Source organism: Eulemur rufifrons, chromosome 6, assembly GCF_041146395.1.
Source record: "Eulemur rufifrons isolate Redbay chromosome 6, OSU_ERuf_1, whole genome shotgun sequence".
NCBI classification, from domain to species: domain Eukaryota; kingdom Metazoa; phylum Chordata; class Mammalia; order Primates; family Lemuridae; genus Eulemur; species Eulemur rufifrons.
In genome coordinates this window covers 56,329,950-56,351,253 of record NC_090988.1, presented here as the reverse complement: position 1 = coordinate 56,351,253, position 21,304 = coordinate 56,329,950, and the positions used below count along the sequence as shown (strand labels likewise).

General features: G+C 36.3%; 2 protein-coding genes across 2 annotated transcripts; both read left to right on the top strand.

Moving 5' to 3' along the window:
* Positions 1 to 2,644: 2,644 nt before the first annotated feature.
* LOC138384850 (olfactory receptor 51G2-like) lies at positions 2,645 to 3,592 on the top strand. The gene has a single exon (XM_069470514.1). It carries the CDS (start codon positions 2,645 to 2,647, stop codon positions 3,590 to 3,592), a length of 948 nt encoding a protein of 315 aa, XP_069326615.1.
* A 9,122-nt stretch (positions 3,593 to 12,714) lies between these two features.
* LOC138384849 (olfactory receptor 51G2-like) lies at positions 12,715 to 13,674 on the top strand. The gene has a single exon (XM_069470513.1). The coding sequence runs from the start codon at positions 12,715 to 12,717 to the stop codon at positions 13,672 to 13,674; it is 960 nt and encodes a 319-aa protein (XP_069326614.1).
* Positions 13,675 to 21,304: the final 7,630 nt, after the last annotated feature.

The window sequence follows — 21,304 nt, the reverse complement described above, 5'->3', positions numbered from 1 at the left end:
GTTTCTCAAGGCAACACAAGAAACTCCAGGATTCCATTTTTGTAGTTTTAGTATCATTAGCAAGTGTGTAGCTAAAGAGCCACCTAGGATATGGACAATATGGTAATTTGTCTCAGAAAGTTGGGCATTACTTTTTTTTTTTTTTTTTTGAAGATGGGGTCCTGCTATGTTTCCCAGGATGATCTCAAACTCCTGGGCTCAAGCAATCTTCCCACCTCAGCCTCCTGAGTAGCTGGGAATACAGGCATTTCGCTGACCATTTTTTTGAAATAAACAACCCTAGAATTCGTAAGAGTTACATAAACTTTTTCAAATACCAGGCATTGTTCAACAAAATACCATCCACTCAGAGCTTAAGATGAGATAGTTAGGAATGAAGAAGCATGCATCTGGCCTTTGTCTAAAGAGGTTTCCTGTCTTCTATTCCTTGCTAACTCTTGTCATTTTGGCATTTCTGTATGAGCAAATTTGGGCATAATGTGTATCTCTTCGCCATTTGAAGATCTATGTCAAAGTTGTATTATTGCTTGTTACTAAACATTAATGGCTAGACACTGAACATAAAAAATCCTTTTAAGACTATGATATTAAAGGAAATATTCGTGTGGCTCGTTTAATCAGACAAGAATGCAGGCTGGAATGATTTAACACAGCTAAAATCTAGATACTCAATTGAGCTTACAATGCTTCTCTAACACACACAAATGGCTTTGAGAAAAAGTAGATTTCTGAAATTATTTAAATATCACAATTGAATGAATTGTTTTCTGAGACATGTAAGTTCATTTTTTTTTTTTTTTAGGGCTGTTACAGTGTCATTTAGCAGTTGGACAAATGGCCTTAAAAATCAACATTTTATTTGTGAGCTTTTTGGCAAAGCTCAAATAAAGAACATAGTAATTTCACTGCTCACTTTGTGACTGAAACATCTTGTCAAAGGTTCATGTGGTAGGAATAATTCCCTCATCTCTTCACACACAGAAGTGGAAAGCACTGGGAGAAATAGGCAAATACATGCTTCTGATCTCTGCTTGATTGTATCTACCGAATTGTTAAACACTCAGGCCCATGGCTCAGTTTCCTAGGAATACCTCTCTCTCTTCATAACTGATTCCCACAAATAACACAGGTAAATTCCTGTTATTCTGATAACTTTGCTCTATCAGAATTTGGCTGTATACATACCAACTTTTAACAACTCACGACAAAAACTCAGATATTCTTTCTCTTCGTGCTCTTTTATCAAATCTGATAGACCTGCCTCTACTTGTCTTCTTTATGAGTGGCTATGAGTCTTCTTCTGTCACTTTTCCTATAATTATTGCCAATATTTGTTTACTGTTCATATTCATTTAAATTTGACACCTTTGCTTAACCTTCACATAATTTCTACTTTGCGTTTTCCTTACACTAACAGTTAACACGTGGAATGAGGATCATATACGTTCTTTATGACTTTATGGGGCAGCATTAGAATTGCTTGGTGGAAAAGGATTAGAATATGATGAAGATCGTTCTATTTGTCATAGGTGCTAGATAATGGACTTCCAAGGAAAATGTTGAGGTTGCCACTTTAGAAGAAAATGTTTCCAATATATTGAGAAGGGAAATAACCATTTAAAGTGAAATTTAGGTATATGACCAAAATTTCCTTTGAATTCTGTCTACTTAAATTTCATACTTTATTCCTTTCCTTAGTAAGGGTCCCTGATGGCACACAGGATCATTCTTTAGAAAGGTGACTTGTGCAGAGCAGGATGTAGATTCACAGTTGGGATCTTTTATCTGTCCAATAGTAAAAGTTCTCTTGAACTAGTTTATGTAGATGCTATATGTCTTACCAGGGGGATATTAGATGTTCAAAGGCAGAAGCTATATATTGTCTGTGATTGTGTTAATGACATCGAGTACATAGCCAGGAGCTCAGCAAATGTGGGATGCCATTGACAATATATTTTGTTTCCAAATATAAATATTTTCTAGTCTTTACTTTCTTCCTCTCATATATCTATACAGCTATCCTAACATTTTTAGACAGTACCTTGCAGCAAAGACTTGAAACAAGTTTAAGTCATGTAAACATGTACATCAAGCCCAAAACTCTCCTAATGTCTTCCTGTCACAGTTTTTACTTGTGATATCCTGGGGCCCGTTCAAAACAAAAAATATATCTGGTAATAGCAGGAGTTCAGAATCGGTTTTTATTACCCATACTTTATACCCTAATAATTCCCAAGCAACCATTAAAAATTATTCTCCCTGTCTGGGTGTTTTAGAAACCTGCTTATATTTTGGGACTAAAAATAATCTAGCTCATGCACATAAGTATGTTCTCAGCGTAAGGTTGTCCTTTGTAGTTTTCATATTTTGAAATGTCTTAAAGATGAGGAAGAAATTGTCTTTATTGGAATGGCCCAAATATACTATTGAAAACTAGGGCAAACCACTAAGAGGGTCAGAAATGTTTCATAGTGAAAACCTCTGAAGGAATAATGGGATACAGTACTGTGTGAAGAGGAAGGGCAATGTTACTCTGCAGACCAGAGCGATGGGTGTTATATGGGATGAGATGATAAAAAATGCTGTGAAAAAATAACTTTTTGTTTGCTTTACAGTTTTTCTAGGGTAATTACTCCCCAGAGTTATGGCAACTCCTAACAACAATAGTGCTGGCAGTTTCTTCTTCATATTGATGGATCTCCCAGGACTGGAGACTGCTCATTGCTGGACAGCTATTCCTATCTGTTCCATCTATGTTCTTTCTGTGATGGGCAATGTCACCATATTGTACATTGTCAAATCTGTATCCAGTCTCCACACACCCATGTACCTCTTCCTCTCCATGCTTTCAGTGGCTGACCTGGGCCTCTCCGCTTCTACACTGCCTTCAATGGTAGCTGTCTTTCTCCTGGGCCAGAGGAAGACAGGAGCTGCAGCCTGCTTTATGCAACTCTTCTTCATCCACACTTTCTCAGTCATTGAATCAGCTGTTCTGTTGGCCATGGCTTTTGACCGCTGTGTGGCTATCCGAGAGCCCCTACACTATGCCACCATTCTCACAACCAGGCGCATTGGGGCCATTGGGCTGGCCATTGTGACCCACAGTGCTGTCCTCCATTTGCCCCTGCCTGTGCTCCTTGGAAGGCTGCAATTCCAGCCTGTGAATGCTCTGTCTCACTCTTACTGCATTCATCCTGATGTTCTGAGGCTGGCCAGTTCCAGCACTCTTGTGAATAGTAGCTTTGGGCTCTTCGTCATGCTCTCCACCCTGGGGATGGATGCTGTGCTAATTCTCCTCTCCTATGTGCTGATCTTGAAGACAGTATTGAGCATTGTGTCCAATACTCAGCGGCTCAAAGCTTTCAACACCTGCATTTCCCATATATGTGCAGTACTACTCTTCTATACCCCACTAGTTAGCCTATCCATGATCCATCGTTTTGGTAAAAAGAAGCTGCCAGCTCAGGTATATATGCTTCTCTCCTACCTGCACTTTCTTGTGCCTCCAATGCTCAACCCAATTGTCTACACTGTCAAAACCAAAGAGATTCGGGTACACATTCTAAAGATGCTCCACCCCAAAAAGCTCTGAGTCACAGGAATAAAATATTGGTGGAGTTACCACAATCTTAAAGACAGACCTGCTGATTGAACACATCTCAGAGAGGGGGCAGGATATAGGTTCCATCTGATCTATCAGTCAATCAATTATTCAAAAACACTGACTGAAGTACAATGTGGTATTTTTCCCCAGCCATCAGAACCATCCCTGTTAAATAGGAAAAAACACATTTCTCATTCTGTAAAAGTCAACCTCAACCTTAAAAGACTCAGGTTATATTATAAGGGGAACTTATAGCCTCTTAAGAGAATATTATTTACATGTAGAAGCAAGCATATTGTTAGAGTAGAATTCAACAACATCTAAAATCTGTACCAATAAAGAACCTAGAATCCTACAAAGTTAGGCTCAAGAAGGCATCACTTAGTTGTACTTTCAAAAAATTTAGCAAATGTGTATAATCAAAATGTGTTTTTCTTGTGATTTGCATAATATAAATGCAGATTATACTGGAAAATATAAACTAAACATAAATACTTCAAAATTATAAATGGATTTTAAAAATAAAATTCTTAATTACTTCAATATAGTGTCTCACAACATAAATATTGTGCAATTTGGTATTTCTTTAAGCTACATTACATATGAAAGGTGGACAGAACCTCCAAGACTCTCTAGCTCTCTGAATGAAGTTAATTCACTGCTCCTCACCTCATAATACATGCATTAGGAATTCTGCCGGGTGCAGTGGCTCAGGCCTGTAATCCTAGCACTCTGGGAAGCTGAGGTGGGAGGATCATTTGAGCTCAGGAGTTCAATACCAGCCTGAGCAAGAGCGAGACCCTGTCTCTACTAAAAAAAAAAAAAATGAAATTAGCCGGACAACTAAAAATACATAGAAAAAATTAGCCAGGCATGGTGGTGCATGCCTGTAGACCCAGCTACTCGGGAGGCTGAGGCAGAAGGATTGCTTGAGCCCAGGAGTTTGAGGTTGCTGTGAGCTAGGTTGATGCCACGGCACTCTAGCCTGGGCAACAGAGTGAGACTCTGTCTCAAAAAAAAAAAAAAAAATTAATTCTGTGCCCTCATCAGCTACTAAGATTCTATAATTTTTTAACAAAGACTCCATGTATAATTCAATTTCCTTAATCCTTTAAATGAGCAAAAAATAAGCCAAGTACACATTCCGAAAGGCTACTTTATGAGAATTTGCTGACTCTGATGAACCAGAGATAGAGAAATTGATTTCCTTAATTTGTCAAGGTTTCTTGCTTTCTAGACTAAATTTTCATCTAACTTCTCTTATGAAATTCCTCTATTTATAATATAAAAATAATAGGTCTAGTAAGTCTTTCATTTAAGTGCAAATACATTAGGTCAAACTGTATTGTAAAGTTATTTATAATATCATGATGGAAAGAAGAAAGGAAATATTTTGTTTCCCTCCTAAATAGTCACATGTTGAAAACATATTTATTCACCTACAGTATGCCACCTCCTATTCCAAGAATAAAGAAAACAAAATAAAATATTGTTTTCTCAGTGTGAAAAGTTTAAATCATTAAGGGAAATAGGCTTGTAAACATATAATTCTTCAGTATGTCACAGTTACCCTGGTAGCAGACAGCAAATTTTATGGTTAGAAAAAATAGGAGGGTGGGTTCATTTGTTAGATGAGATTTTGAAGTGATAAGTTTTAAACAGATGAAATTTTTAAGCATGGCAAATGCAACCATCCTTAACTAACCTTATCTCTCAACAGATCTTGCCTTCATTTTTACATTCCAGAAACACAAAATAGTTGAAGTGTTCCATGAACACTTTGCAGTTACTGGCATGTGACCATTACTTCATCCTATACTGCCCGCAATGCGCAGCGTTCTTCCTTGACAACACTCTACCTCCCCCACTTCTCCTAAACACAAATATAAATCTAGTCTCAGTGCATTGAAGATACATTTTGTTATCCTCCTACCATACTAAGTTACATCAGATAATCCTCTTTTATGTTTTTAGAATGTTTTATGTGTGTCTATTTACTAAGGTTTTATCTTAATTTTCACAACTATTAAGGTATAATTGAAATATAATAAATTGTACATATTTACAGTATACAGTTTGATAAATTTTACATATACATACCTACATGGAATCATTATCACAATTAAGATAATAAACTTATCCATCACCCCCATAACTTTCCTGTTGACCTTTTGTTCTCCTTCACAGACACCTTTTCCCATCCAACCTGTCTCATGAGATTATTTTGTTCATACAGACTAGTTTTCAACTTTCTAGAACTTAAAATAAATGTATTTGTAAAGTATATACCCTTTTTTGCTTTTGGTATTGTTTTTTCACTCAGCAGGACCATGTTGAGATCCTTCCATGTGGTTTTTATATTATTTCTTTTTATTATTGAATAATATTTCATTTTATGGATATGCCATGATTTGCATGTAAATAAATTATTAAATGAGAAAATTATATTTATTATTACATTTGCTGTATATAATAATCTGTGTTCCTTAATATAGGCCCAAATTTATACCTGGTATCCTCTCTTTTCAATCATAGAAACTTTGTTCAACATTTATTTTTAGTGCAGTTTTGCTCATCTGAAATGTCTTTATTTCTTCTTCAATTATGAAGAAAAATTTTACTAAATTAGAATTATGAATTGAACATTTTTGTTTTTTTCTTGTATCACTTTAAAAATATTACTCATTATTTTATTTGTAATTTTTTCCCTGGCAGTCAGAAATCTGTATCACATTTTTTATAATTTATTTTCTCATCAGTTCATCTCTGTTTCAAAACTGTTAATCCATACTCCTGTTGGAAACAAATTTACCAACTCAAGTACAATGTACAGTTCTTTTCATCTTGAAACTTACAGTGCTCAAACACCATTTTCCAAAGTTACTTAGATCAGTTTCAGATGTCAAGGTGTTACATAATATTGAATTTTAATTTTAGCCTTCCACCACATAGTACTACTCATGTGGTGAGGCCTCTTTACCACCAAGGAGGTTTCAAATCAATGTCCAAGGTATTCAAGGAGATCTCTCCACTCTACCTTGTTCAAACTCCAATGCATCTCCGTATTATATGAGATCCAGAACCTCTATTCAATTCATAGCCTACTCCCTTCCCTCAGTGTTGTTCTTTCGCAAAGTTTTTTAGTCTTTCCCTGTGAATTGTCAGTTTAGTATTTGGGGAAAAACTCAAGTAGACACCTAAGCAGATTTCTAGGAGACTTCGTTCTTCTGCAACCCTTCTTATTTAGTAGTTTCCCCAAGTTTTGATCTATGTCAGTCTATCTGAAATCAGAGCTCTGCTCTCTCCCTCCAGTAAGGAAAGAGCTGCTTCCAATTTGCATTCAACTGTCTGAGTTTATAAAGGGCTGTCAGACAGAAAGCCTGGATGAACATGGAGTTGACCTATTGTTTTCTTTATCACAAAGCGTTACAATTCTGTACTGTTTGTTTTCCAATGTCTGATGTGCTTCATATATATATCTTGGCCAGTGTTATGGTTGTTTATGTGTTAGGATACATTCAATATCCATTACTTATTTATGACATATAACATTGAGGTGGAAAGATTTTTGGGCCTATGTTCTTGCATTCATAGTCAGGGAGATGACAAATGAGTATGCCCATAACCAAAACTGACTTTTCTGTTTTGTTTTGTACTTATATTGTGAAACAGATAATTTTACAAAACATTATTTTGGAGGGTATGAATTGTCTGACTGTGTGTTAAATACTATGGCTAATTTTGTGATTTCTATTTAACTAGAGAGATATATCCTGAAAATTAGAAATTGCTTCATTTTGTTGAACTTTTATTATTTATGTTGCAACAATAAAAAGTTTCTTTGCTGCACTTGTATAAAAGTAATAACAATAAAAATGATTTATTAAATGTTTAATGTATGCTTTTAAGAAATTATAATAAGTTATTTGCATATGTATTTTACATATTCACAATATTGTGGTATAAAATGATAATAATATTAAAATAATAGCTAACTATTTAAGTATTGACAAAATTGTTCTAAGATTTTTAATGAAGTATCTCATTTAATCATCACAATTCTATGCATTAGTTTCTTTCACTATTCCAATTTCACAGATGAGGAAATTGAATGATTTGGAGGCTAAATAGCACACCCAAATACTCAAGGGCTATTAAGTGAAAGAGTTGAGATTCAAACCCACACAGTTTAACTCCAGGGCCATTGTTAACCATACATCCATTATCTCCCAAAGATGGAATTGTACTACTATATTTTCCATGAAAAAAGAGTTTATTCAACTTATAGAATTATAAATGGTAGAGATCACCTTCAATTCAGGATTTTATGTTGTTGGACTTTGTATTAACAGCAGGCCAATTATTTTTAAACACACTCTCACGGGAATCAGTACATGAAAAACCAGACTTGTACAGGGCCAAAAGATTCCCAATCACAATGGAGCCTCTTTAGCCCAAGGTAAAACTTGTTTAGCAGTGACGTGGTTAAAGTCAGTTGCCCCAAAGCCCGTGGTGCCTGTTGTAGTCACCAGGGAATGATGTCCTTGCATTGGCTGATTTGCTATAAAATTATGGTTCATTGTGGATTTCCTGACATTGGACCCCTGAAAAGCAGGAGAAATGTTCTCAGCTCTTGTCTCCTTGTGGGAGTATAAATAACAAGGGGTTTGGAATAGAAAGTAAAGTAATCTGCCAGGGTTATTATTAGAGATCAATAAAAGTAGCCTTAATATATTTTGAGTTAAGACCCTGAAAAAGACAGTACATTGAATATTTACAGGAAGAAAAGGATCTCTTTATCTTCAGGTACCATGTGGAACTATCAGATGAATTTTCTGAAAAATTCTTCAAATGTGCTGTCATACTATAGCTAATTAAATGTGTGATTAGAAGATGGACTAGTAACTCACCAGCAATATACTCCCTTGTCTTAAATACATCCTGATATTTGTATACCTGAATCTCTAGGAAGACTGATTCTATGCCCCTCAAGGGAAATAAGCTAAAATAAGGAAAAGTTTGAGGAATAGAATGGCATGGGGAGTTGCTGATTTGTGAAGACAGTTTTATTTCTTTTTCTTTTCCCACGATGGAAGGCAAAAGATGATCTAGATCAGTAATCTCAGTGATTCAAGATGCAATTCTTTCTAAATCTTTGAAGAATCATCTTTGAAAAAGTTCCTTTCATTTTGTATGGTGAGTATATTTATCATGGTAATTTTGCACAGTAAATACATTTAGGGAAAAATAAAGGACAGATATTAACGATTATTATTTTCTTTCTGAGCACTTTAAAAAAGAACCACCATCCACTTTATTATTTTATCATTAAATAAACCTATAAGGTTTACATGCTGTGAGAATTAGTACATTTCACTAATTCCCCTTTTTAGATTGTGGAAAAACTGAAATAACTATGGTATATATGAGTATGCATGTAGTATGAAAAGGGAACTATTTGTGAACAAGAAACTTATACTCTTATATTAATATTCTTATTACTATCACAGCAAATATTGGCTCTTAATGCTGTTGTTCTGAATTCTACTGTGGTTGTAGAAGAAAACAGACATTAGTGTTGGAAAATCCATCACGACATCCAAGTTTGCTCCCTGATGTCACAGATTTACAGCTGATTGAAAATCTGCTGATCAGCCAAAAACAAAAACAAAAAGTAGTTCCCCTAAGTAAGAAGCTCATAGTGGATTCTTAACTTTTTTTGGTAGAATAGCTAATACTTAAGTTCAAGTTAGATCCAAATTTTATCCAAGCTTTTTATTTATTTATTATTCTTTTTTCAGCGTGTTGTGGGGGTACAAAAGTTTAGGTTACGTACATTGCTCTTGCCCTCCCAGCCCTCCCCGCCCCAAGTCAGAGCTTCAAACTAAAGCCAGGACCAGAAACAAATGCCCTAACTTTTTAAATATATCCTTCTGCTTCTTATTACTAAATTCTTTTACTCAACAAGTATATTTCACAAGTTAAAACAACAAGAAAAACAGCACACACACACACATTCACGAAAGTCTTCTTTTTCTAAGCAATCATCTGAGTTGGATACATACAAAAATAATATGCTCCACGTATATGAGCATCTCGCCATCTTTTTATATGTCTTTTTTTTTAAAAAAAAAAAATAAAAGCACTAAGTAAAATAAAGTCAGGAATTCTGACTCTGCTTACACTAAGGATGTTCACTGTGCTTGTGTTTCTGCATCTGAGATCTATGGTTGAAATGAGAAAACTTTCAGTTTATTTTCTAAAAACTGTGTGCTTTTCTCTGATTTTAAAGAAATGGTGCAGAATGAATGTAAGATAGAGAAGTTATAGAAAGAGAGTGTTCAAAGACTTTCTTTGAATGTACAATTCTTTCCAGTCAATTTTCTCAAACATTTCTTCACCTTATTTCACATTTACTCTGTCAGCAACTGATTAGAAATTTATAAATCTCTATGTAGATTGGGTGAAACAGCACATGAGTTCAGCTGCCATGCAGATCACCTTATTAACAATTCGATACTTTTCACAATAAATTATCAGGAAAAACATAGCTTCCTTGTTTATCATAATTGTCATATACTTTTTGTTGTTTAATGATCTGTGGTGATATCATTTAGGGGATCCCAAGAATGGATGTGCCTGAGCATGCTTGCTGAAACCGTCTTAAAGCCTAGCTCCGAGGAATGAAGTTTCTTTCTAAGGGTGTCCCTTTCCTCTTAATTCATAACCTTTCTCCTCTCCAACTGCCTTGTTTCAGAGGGCCTTGAACAGCATTGCAGTAGGCTGTTTATGGAGAAATACTCTATCTAACAACGTATAGAAGTGGTTCTCAGACTTCGAGGTGCATCAGAATTACCTTGAGGGATTGTTGAAACACAAAATGCTAAGCTCCAACCCAAGAAATCCTGATTAAGAAGGGTTTGGATGGTACCTAATAATTTTCATTACATGTTGATGCCACTAGTCCAGAGTCTATACTTTCAGAGCCACTGGATATGTGTTCAGCACAGAAGCGAATTGCCCGCACCATGCCAGGTGAAGGAAAGTTTTCTTACGTGACTGAGTTGGCTCTGGTTCTCTGTGTTCTCTTACCTCTCTTACTTCTATCACAATTCCAGCCAGAGCAGATGGCCATCTCCTAGTTAACTTGTGCACTAATAATTTATTTGATGTTTCCTGATGCATCTCTATGCATTCCCTAACACTGCACACACAGATCTCTGGCTGTCTTTCTCCTTCTTGCTATTTTGCTCTCACCCCGGAGGTCCCCTCCGCAAAGAGCTAGTCCCTAAACTCTCAATCTAGCACCTCCATCTCTTTCCACATTGTTCTATTGTCTTCATATATTTGACATAATATTGACTCTGATGCTTCCTTTGTCATTGAAACCTTATTACCACTATTTTTCATAGCTCTAATTCCTGCATCTAGAACCATAGTTTGGGCAGTTTAACTATTGAATAAAAATACAGACATCTAATTTGGAGGTAGAGAGGTAGATTACAAGAGAAAAACCAGAAGTGGCCATCATAAAAAAAATGAAGAAAAAAAATAATTCATGGGAATTTTTAATTTTCTTTGATTTAAGGGTACGTTTTGTGAGTATCCGGAGTCTGTCTGTTAACAGCTGGCGTTTGCCTTCAGCTACAGGCCTCGTATTCAGAGTACAGAGCATGAAGTCAGCTAGAATTATCTCCAGTCCTGGGGCCTCCTTTTGTGATCTAAGTGGCTTTGGCAAAGTTATATAATTGACTTCTTAATGATTAAGTATCTTAGTCAGAAAAACTGATTGGCCAACTTCTGAGAGTTGAGATGCTTTAAAGTGTTACAAGTGAAAATACTTAGTAAAATACTTTAAGTGAAATACAACTCTAATAAATTGCATACATTTCTATCTGAAGAAGAAAAAAAAATGACAATTCATTGTGTGAACCTACTTTTCAAAGGGAATAGAATACTGGATTGTCCATCCTAAGACAAATGAAAGGAGATGTGATAAAGAGAAAATTAATGTCATTAAAAAAACACTGATCATATGGTTGAATAAGATCCCTTAAAATGAAGTTGTCCTTGTTGGTTGTTGTTCTGTAGTGTTTTGCATTCCTGGAAAACTCCAGAAATCTCTTTCCTTCATTTATGATTAGGAAGGAAAGAGAGAAACTTTCATTTTGTTCTCAAAATACGAAACTCATAATGGATTAAATACAGGGAGGTAACTGAGATAGTAGGAGGTGAAACAGTGATCAAAATTCAAGACAGAAAGCGCAAGGGAAAAGAGCTCTATTCCGAGATTATTGTACATCTCTGCAAGTTATAAGTGGATCTAAACCCCGATTCCTTGGCAAGTAATGCTATTTTCTAGTATCTATATTCTTAGTGGTATTATGTTGAACAGTAGAAGATAAGCGTTAAGGTAGCTGTTCAATAATCTAAGTAAGAATGAGTAAGAATTATTCTGTTTAACTAATGGCCTACATGCTCAAATCCACTTTAATGCAAACCATATTTAGATTAAAAACCTACATAGCTTGGCATTTTAAATTGTATGTGAGGTCAGTTTGTATTTGTGAGCTCACACAAGTGGGCTGACACTTTAAAGGAAGTAGTTTTGTTTTGCATTATTTTGATCATGAAAAGAGATGTTTCTGCAAAATTCTCATATTCCACAAATTGAGGAAGTACCCATTAAAAGGCAGTGTGAGGAAGTTGACAGGAAGGGAGGACAACTGGATTCTGGTCCCAGATTTGAAACAATAACTATATTGGAAACAGGAGTTCCCTTCCTAATAAATATATGGAAGAGTTGGAACTAACACTGCCACAGTCTCCTTTTGGAGCCATGTTTCAAACTCTAATTTAGGGGTTCATTTTGTTGCGTGGCTCCAGAACCAGGCTTAGTATGCATAAAATATTTCTTCTAATAATTACAAAATCTCCCCTATTTATAAACTAAGAAAAATTCTTTGACAAATTATAATGCCAGGGTTGCCAGTGGAACATTTTGGGGAGTCATTGTTAGATCATGGTATGCAAATGTTCTGACCCAGCCGTTCATCTGACTGTAGGGCCTGTGACTGCACTTCTGCCTGTGCTCTGCCCCTCAGGTCATCATGTCAGACTCCAACCACACCAGCACCTCCTTCTTCCTGACAGGCCTCCCGGGCCTCGAGGCTGTGCACACCTGGCTCTCCATCCCCCTGTGTGCCATGTATGTGGCTTCTCTGGCAGGCAACAGCCTGATCCTGTGGGTGGTGAGGACAGAGCCCTCCCTGCACCAGCCCATGTATTACTTCCTGTCGATGCTGGCAGTGACTGACCTGGGCCTGTCTGCCTCCACGCTCCCCACCATGCTCCCCCTCTACATGCTGGGTTCCAGGGGGGTGGCCGTGGATGTGTGCCTGGCCCAGCTCTTCTTCATCCACACTTTCTCCATCATGGAATCCTCTGTGCTACTGACCATGGCTTTTGACCGTTTTGAAGCCATCAGCAACCCCCTCCGCTATGGCACCATCCTCACCAGCCCCCGGATAGCCAGCTTGGGCCTGGCCGTCGTGGTGCGCAGTGTCGGTCTCCATATTCCAGCCCCCATCATGCTGAAGAAGCTGCCTTACTGCCAGAACCACCAGCTCTCCCACTCCTACTGCCTGCACCCGGACGTCATGAAGCTGGCCTGTGGTAACACCCATGTCAACAGTGCCTATGGTCTCTTTGTGGTCCTCTCCACACTGGGTGTGGACTCAGTGCTCATTATTCTCTCCTATGGGCTGATCCTCCAAACAGTGCTGTCCATTGCTTCCAGGGCTGAGCGCCTCAAAGCCCTCAACACCTGTGTCTCCCACATCTGTGCTGTCCTGCTCTTCTACACACCTATGATTGGCCTGTCCATGATCCACAGATTTGGGAAACAGGCTTCGTTGTGCAGCCGTGTGCTGCTCTCCTACCTGCACTTTCTTACACCTCCAGTACTCAACCCAGTTGTTTACACCATCAAAACCAAGCAGATCCGACTGAGGATGCTACGCCTCTTCCAGTCAGGTGAGGCTGGCATCAGACATAACCAGGATCAATAAATTCCTGGTGGAGAGAGAAAAAGAAATAGAGACTTCAGTCATGCTTGCTGTTTAATGAGCTATGAACACATAGTGAGTTTCATAGTGAGGAGAAGAATGTAAGAAAGGGATGCCATCTGTCTTCATGTGACTTCCATATGATGTCTCATTATGGGAAGAAATGATCCACATTCTACTCTGCCTAGCTTTTCACTAAACAAGGTTTAATTAAGCACTTACCATGTTCAATATACTATTATCCACTACAGCTTCATGAAACCTGGTCAATCTATTATGGCAGATGTCTACTGCAACATCTTGTAGGAAATGATGAGGACATTTGCAATTAAGCAACTGAGGTTTGTCAATAGAGACAGGCCAATCCTCTTGCAAGACAATGCTCCACCATATGTGGCACAAACAACAATGCTCAAGCTACAGAAGCTGGACTTGGAAACCCTGTGTCATGCACCATACTCACAAGACCTTGCCCCAACTGACTACCACTTCTTCTAGGCTTTGGTACACTTCTTGCAATGAGAAACATTCAATTCTCAACAAGCTGTGGGAAACACCTTTTGTGATTTCATTGCTGCTGGCTCTCTAGGCTTCTTTCCTGCTGGCATAAAAAAGCTAACGTTAAGATGGAAAAACTGTGTCAATAGTTTAGGTATATACTTTGATTAATTGTACTGCTCCTTGTTGGTATATAATAAACTAAACTTTTGATTAGAAATTGGACATTTCATATTTAATGGCCTATTTACATTCCCACTGACAGTGTACAAGGTTTTCTGTTTTTCCCACATCTTGGACAGCACTTGTTTTTATTTGTCTTTTCATTAATAGCTATTCTAATAGGTATGACATGATATCTTGTTGTGGTTTAAACATGTATGTTCCTGATGATTAGAGATGTTGAGTATTTTTCCATATTAATATATCTGTGGGCCATTTATATCTCTTTTTTTGGGAAATGTCTTTTCAGATCCTTTTCCCATTTTTTTAATTGGTAATTTGTTTTCTTGTTATCAAGTTGAGGCTCAGCTTTTTTCCCTCAATTTGCTTTCACTATTTGTAGTCTTTTCTGTTCTATACAGATTTTTTAAAAATTTTTTATTGATACATAATAATTGTACATATTCATGGAGTACGTTATATTTTGATACAAGCATATAACATATAATGATCAAATCAGGGTGATTGGGACATGATTCGCCTGAAACATTTATCATTGCTTTATGTTGGGAACATTTGAAAACTTCTAGCTATTTTGAAATATAATAAATTATTGTTAACTATAGTTGCCCTATTGCACTATTGAACACTAGAACTCTTTCTTTCTATTTAACAGTATTATCCATTAACCAACACCTCTTCATTACCCCTTCCTACCACCCTTACCAACCTCTAGTAGCCACCATCCTATTCACTATCTCCATGAGATCAATTTGTTTTAGGTCCCATATATGAGCGTGAAAATGCCGTATTTGTCTTTCTGGTTTATTTCACTTAAAATAATGTCCTCCAGTTCCATCTATGTTTCTGCAAATGACAACATTTCCTTCTTTTTCACGGATAAATAATATTCCATTGTGTACATATACCACATCTTCTTTATCCATTTGTCCCTTGATAAACACTTAAGCTGATTCCACATTTTAGCCATTGTGAAGAATGCTGCAATAGACACAGAACTGCGAATATCTTCCGGTTACATTTTATGTCTTTGCCTCACCCAAGCGAGGTTTAGAGGCATGCCCTTCCCCTCTACAATGCTCACCGTGTCTGTGTCCATTAGTTGTGAGTTTATTGCACCCAACCCCCTAATCCCTGGAGAATTTTACTACCGTGTAAGCACCATAGTGTTGATCAGTTAGTGCCAATTTGACGGCGAGTACACGTGGAGGCTATTCCTCCAATCTTGTGATAACTCACTGCGGATAATGGGTTCCAGCTCAATCCAGGAAAATATAAGAGGTGATAAGTCACCATTGTTTCTTATAATTAAGTAATATTCCATTGTATACATATACCAAATTTTAATAATCCACTCATGAATTGACAGGCATTTGAGTTGTTTCCATATCCTTGCAATAGTGAATTGTGCTGCATAAACATTTGGGTGCAGATGTCTGTATTATAGAATGTCTTTTGCTCTTTGGGGTAGATGCCTAATAGTGCTATTTCTGGATCGAACGATATTTCTATTTTTAGCTCTTTGAGGTATCTCCAGATTCTTTTCCATAGAGGTTGCACCAATTTGCAGTCCCACCAGCAGTGTAAGAGTGGTTCTATACGGATTTTAAGATTGTTTTGTCTATTCCTGTGAAAAGTGACATTGGAAATTTGATAAAAATTGCATTAAATATCTAGATTACTCTGAGTCATGTGAATATTTTAACTATATTAATAATTCTTCCCGTACATAAATATGGGATATATTTCCATTTACTTGTCTCTTCGATTTCTTTCATTAGTTTTTTATAGGTGTCAGATTATAGATCTTTCACTTCTTTGTTTAAATTTTCTTCTAAGTATTTTTTTTTTGATACTGTTGTAAGTAGAACTTTTAAACTTTTGTTTTGGATAGCTCATTGTTAGTATATAGAAATGTTTCTGAATTTTGTATGTTGATTTTGTAACCTACAAATCTATTCAGCTTTTTTTATTAGGTCTAGCAGTGTTTTGGTAGAGGCTTTAGGGTTTTCTATATGTAAGATCAAGTCATCAGCAAACAGAGACTATTTAACTTATTTTTTTATATGGATGCCCTTTAATGCTTGAATACTTTGGTTCTTTCAATACTTTAAATATTTCACTCTACTCTTCTTTTGCTTGGATTGTTTCTGGAGAGAATTTTGCTATAATTTCAATACTTTTGTAAGTGCTGCCTTCACAGCAATGTCTTCTTTCAAAGTTTATCTGTAATTTTTTTCTGTTATATAAGATATGATTGTGTGATTATTTTGGTATTGTTTCTTACTGATGTTGTATTAGCTTCCTGGACCTGGGGTTTGGTTTCAGTCATTATATTTGGAAAATTCTAGGACAATGTTCTTCATATATTTCTTCTACTCTGTTCTCATTTTCTTCTTCTGGTATTCAAATAATGTATACATTATACTTGGTCATATTGTCCCATATTGTTCTTGGGTGTTCTGTTCACTCTCTTTTTTTTTTTTCTCTCTCTCTCTCTCCATTTCAGTTTATACTGGAAGTTTTTATAGAGCTACCTTCAAGTTCACTTATTCTTTCTCATGCTTTTTTGAGTCTACTGTAGAGCTCATCACAGACATTTTCCATTTCTATTACAGTTGTTTTTTATTTCTAGCATTTTCTTTTGATTCTTTTATAGAGTCTCTTTCTGCTTTTAATAACTATTAGTATGTTTTTTATGTTTACCATTTCCATTAGAGCCCTTAATGTATTATTCATAGATATTTATTTATACACCCTGTTTGATAATTGCATCATCTATGATATGTCTACTTCTGTTTATGATGGCTTGCTTTGTTTCTTTCAAGTGTGTGTGTGTGTGTGTGTGTGTGTGTTTTCCTTTTCTGAATGTCTTATAATTACTTTGGGGTTTTTTTGTTTTATTTTTTTTATTTCAGCATATTATGGGGGTACAAAAGTTTAGGTTATGTATATTGCCCATGCCCCCCCCCACTCCCCCGAGTCAGAGCTTCAAGCATGTCCATTCCCCAGATAGTGCGCATTGCACTCATTATGTAGATATACACCCATCCCCTCCCCCCCCACATCTGCCTGACACCCAGTTGGTGTTATTCCCAAATGTGTACTTTGGTGATGATCAGGGAAACCAATTTGCTGGTGAGTACATGTGGTGCTTATTTTTTTATTCTTGGGATACTTCACTTAGTAGAACGGGTTCCAACTCTATCCAGTTGAACATAAGAGATTCTATATCACCGTTATTTCTTATAGCTGAGTAATACTCCATGGTATACATATGCCACATTTTACTAATCCACTCATGTATTGATGGGCATTTGGGTTGTTTCCACATCTTTGTGATTGTGAATTATGCTGCTATAAACATTCAGGTGCAGACGTCTTTTTTATAGAACGTCTTTTGTTCTTTTGGGTAGATGCCCAATAATGGGATTGCTGGATCAAATGGTAGGTCTACTTCTATCTGTTTAAGGTATCTCCATAGTGCTTTCCACAGGGATTGCGCTAGTTTGCAGTCCCACCAGCAGTGTATGAGTGTTCCTGTCTCTCCGCATCCATGCCAAAATTTATTGTTTGGGGACTTTTTGATAAAAGCCATTCTCACTGGAGTTAAGTGATACCTCATTGTGGTTTTGATTTGCATTTTCCTGATGATTAGAGATGTTGAGCATTTTTTCATATGTTTGTTGGCCATTCTTCTGTCTTCTTTTCAAAAATTTCTATTCATGTCCTTTGCCCACTTTTTGATAAGGTTGTTTGTTTTTTTTCTTGCTGATTCTCCCGAGTTCTAAATAGATTTTAGTTATCAGTCCTTTATCGGATGTGTAGCATGCGAAAATTTTTTCCCATTCTGTAGGTTATCTGTTTATTCTCGTGACTGTTTCTTTGGCTGTGCAGGAGCTTTTTAACTTAATCAGGTCCCATTTATTTATTTTGCTGTTGTTGTGATTGCCTTTGGGGTCTTCCTCATAAATTCTTTGCCTAGGCCAATGTCTATAAAAGTTTTTCCCATATTTTCTTCTAGCATTCTAATCGTTTCCCACCTAAGGTTTAAGTTTGTTATCCACTATGATTTGATTTTTGTGAGAGGTGAAAGCTGTGGGTCCTGTTTCAGTCTTCTGAATGTGGCTATCCAGTTTTCCCAGCACCATTTATTGAATAAGGATTCTTTTCCCCAGAGTATGTTTTTGTCTGCTTTGTCAAAGATTAGATGGCTACATGAGGATGGTTTTATATTTGGATTCTCAGTTCTGTTCCACTAGTCTGTGTCCCTGTTCTTGTGCCAATATCAAGCTGTTTTAATAACCACAGACTTGTAGTATAGTTTGAAGTCTGGTAAATTAATACCTCCCATTTTATTCTTATTGCCTAAAATTGCTTTTGCTAAACAGGGTCTTCTCTGGTTCCATACAAAGCCATATATGACAAACTCACAGCCAACATCATACTGAATGGGGAAAAATTGAAAGCATTCCCACTTAGAACTGGAACCAGACAAGGTTGCCCACTGTCCCCATTGCTATTCAACATAGTACTGGAAGTCCTTGAAAGAGCAATCAGGCAAGAGAGCAGAATCAAGGGTGTCCAAATAAGGACAGAAGAGATCAAACTCTCACTCTTTGCTGATGATATGATATTATATCTAGAAAACCGCAAGGATTCAACCAAGAGACTCCTGGAATTGATAAATGAATTCAGTAAAGTTTCAAGATACAAAATCAAGACACACAAATCAGAGGCATTCATATATGCCAATAACAAACTGAGAACCAAATTAAGGACTCAATATCCTTCACAGAAGCAACAAAGAAAATAAAGTACCTAGGAATATATTTAACTAAGGAGGTAAAAGACCTCTACAGTGAGAACCATGAAACACTGAGGAAGGAAAATGCAGAGCACGTAAACAGGTGGAAAACCATACCATGCTCTGGATTGGAAGAATCAACAACAATCCCTATTAAATTACCAACATCATTTTTCACAGATGTATATCAGTTTAAAAACATATAACCTGCAGCTGGTAGTTAGAGGGAATGAGGAGGCTGGCACTGCAGGCTGTTCAGTCAGAGATAAGATGATTTGTAAAGTTTGCATTCCCAGTTAAATGTAACCTGCATGAGGACAGAAATTAGTGTTTCCATGTTAGCCACAGTAGCATCTGGATATGCTATTTTGCATAAAATATTTCTGAGTATTTGCTAAATAAATGAAAAATTAATAATTCAGTTAACTTTCAGAAACAATTTTCATCAAGTTTACAAATGTTCATGAGGCAATGGTATGTAAGATATAAAAGTATGAAGCCTTATATTCAAAATATCTGTTGGTAGCCATTTGGGACATCCAATTATTTTGATGTTCTTCTATCTTAGAACGAAAGAAAGAGAAAGAAAAAAAAAAAAAAGAAAGGAAGGAAGGAAGGAAGGAAGGGAGGGATTCAGAAAGGGAGAAATAATTTTTCTGTTGTTTATATCTCTAAACTTTGGCCAGAGTCACCAAGTAAGGAAAATCACAAGAATGAAATAAATTTTCATGTTAATGTATCATTAGTTGAAGGCCAAAATTCTGATAACTTCTAGATCCTGGTTATAACCCAGTAGTCAAAAGTGAATGAAAAATATATTTTGAGAAAAAAAATATGTACTTTTCTTCCTACTATTTACCTCATTTCAATAATAATAGCAATTTGTTCAAAATTCTGAAAATATGCAATTTAGCTTCTTATTGTCTATTACAAACAGTGGCTTTGTGTATTACAAGTGAAGAGATGGGTTAAAAGTATTTGTTTGATAGGTCTCATGTATTCTGGGTCCATGTTAACTCTTGTTTGAAACTCAGATTGCCTATACACTTAACTGAGTGACTTTCTTCAAGTTAATTTATCTTTTGAACCTCAATTTCCTTAATGATAATATAAAGATTATAGTAATTTTCTGGATTGTTGAGGGGAAAATGAGAAATCATATATGACACATAAGAGAATTCTTCCAATTCTCTGAGGAGTGTCTGCTGTTCTTGTCACTAGGTACCCCTATCGGATTTTTATCACTACAAGAATGTCTCTATGTCTCAGGCCTTGTCCTTGAGTCTGGAAATCCTAAACTTTCATGGCTTGGTGTTTTTATTATGCACTATGACTCCATTGATCCTCTAACCTAAGTCTGTGTTTATAGTGTGAAGGAGATGGATGATGCTAGGAAAGAGTGATACCTTTATTGCTTCAGAATCCCCAGATAATAACATATACACCCAATCGTATTTCAATTTTGAATCTCAAAAGATTCTAGACAGGTAGTGCATTGATCCTATGTTGCATGCAAATTTAAGTGTTCTTGACAGACATCCCAGAAAAAAATTACATAAATGCTCTCAAATTGTAGATAAGCCATTTCAACATGACATATGAGTTGAGTTAAAATCTATACTCACTGGGTATCTACTATATGCAGCTCTGTAGGTTAATCTGGATTATACCCAGAGCACTCCTATCAAGCAATTCAGAGTTAATAACAACTTCAAATAAAGCTAAAGAGGAGGGATTCCCAGAAGATTCCTATCCTCTTAGGTAACTATTAACGAATGATAAAAAAACTCAAACTGGGTCTCAAGTGCTTTAGGTTTTAAGGTTGTAAGAGAAAGCTGTTCCTGCAGAACTCTAGCAACCAAACTTCCTTGAGATGTCAGGTGAGAAGAAAATCAGGATTTAGCTGAGTCTGAATATAGAAACAAGATCAAAATTACTTGGGACTAATATCTGTATAGTTAAACCCTTGTATGTAGTACAAGAAACCACAGATATTTGTTTATTGAATATCCTCTGAGGATATTTACATTTTCTCTTCCAAAGATAAACACAAATTGTTTTGTTTTGGGGAATAATTCTGACCCAAATGCAAAGAAATTTCTTTAAGAATCTTAAGGATAGAGAAGAAGGGGGTATCCAATTCTA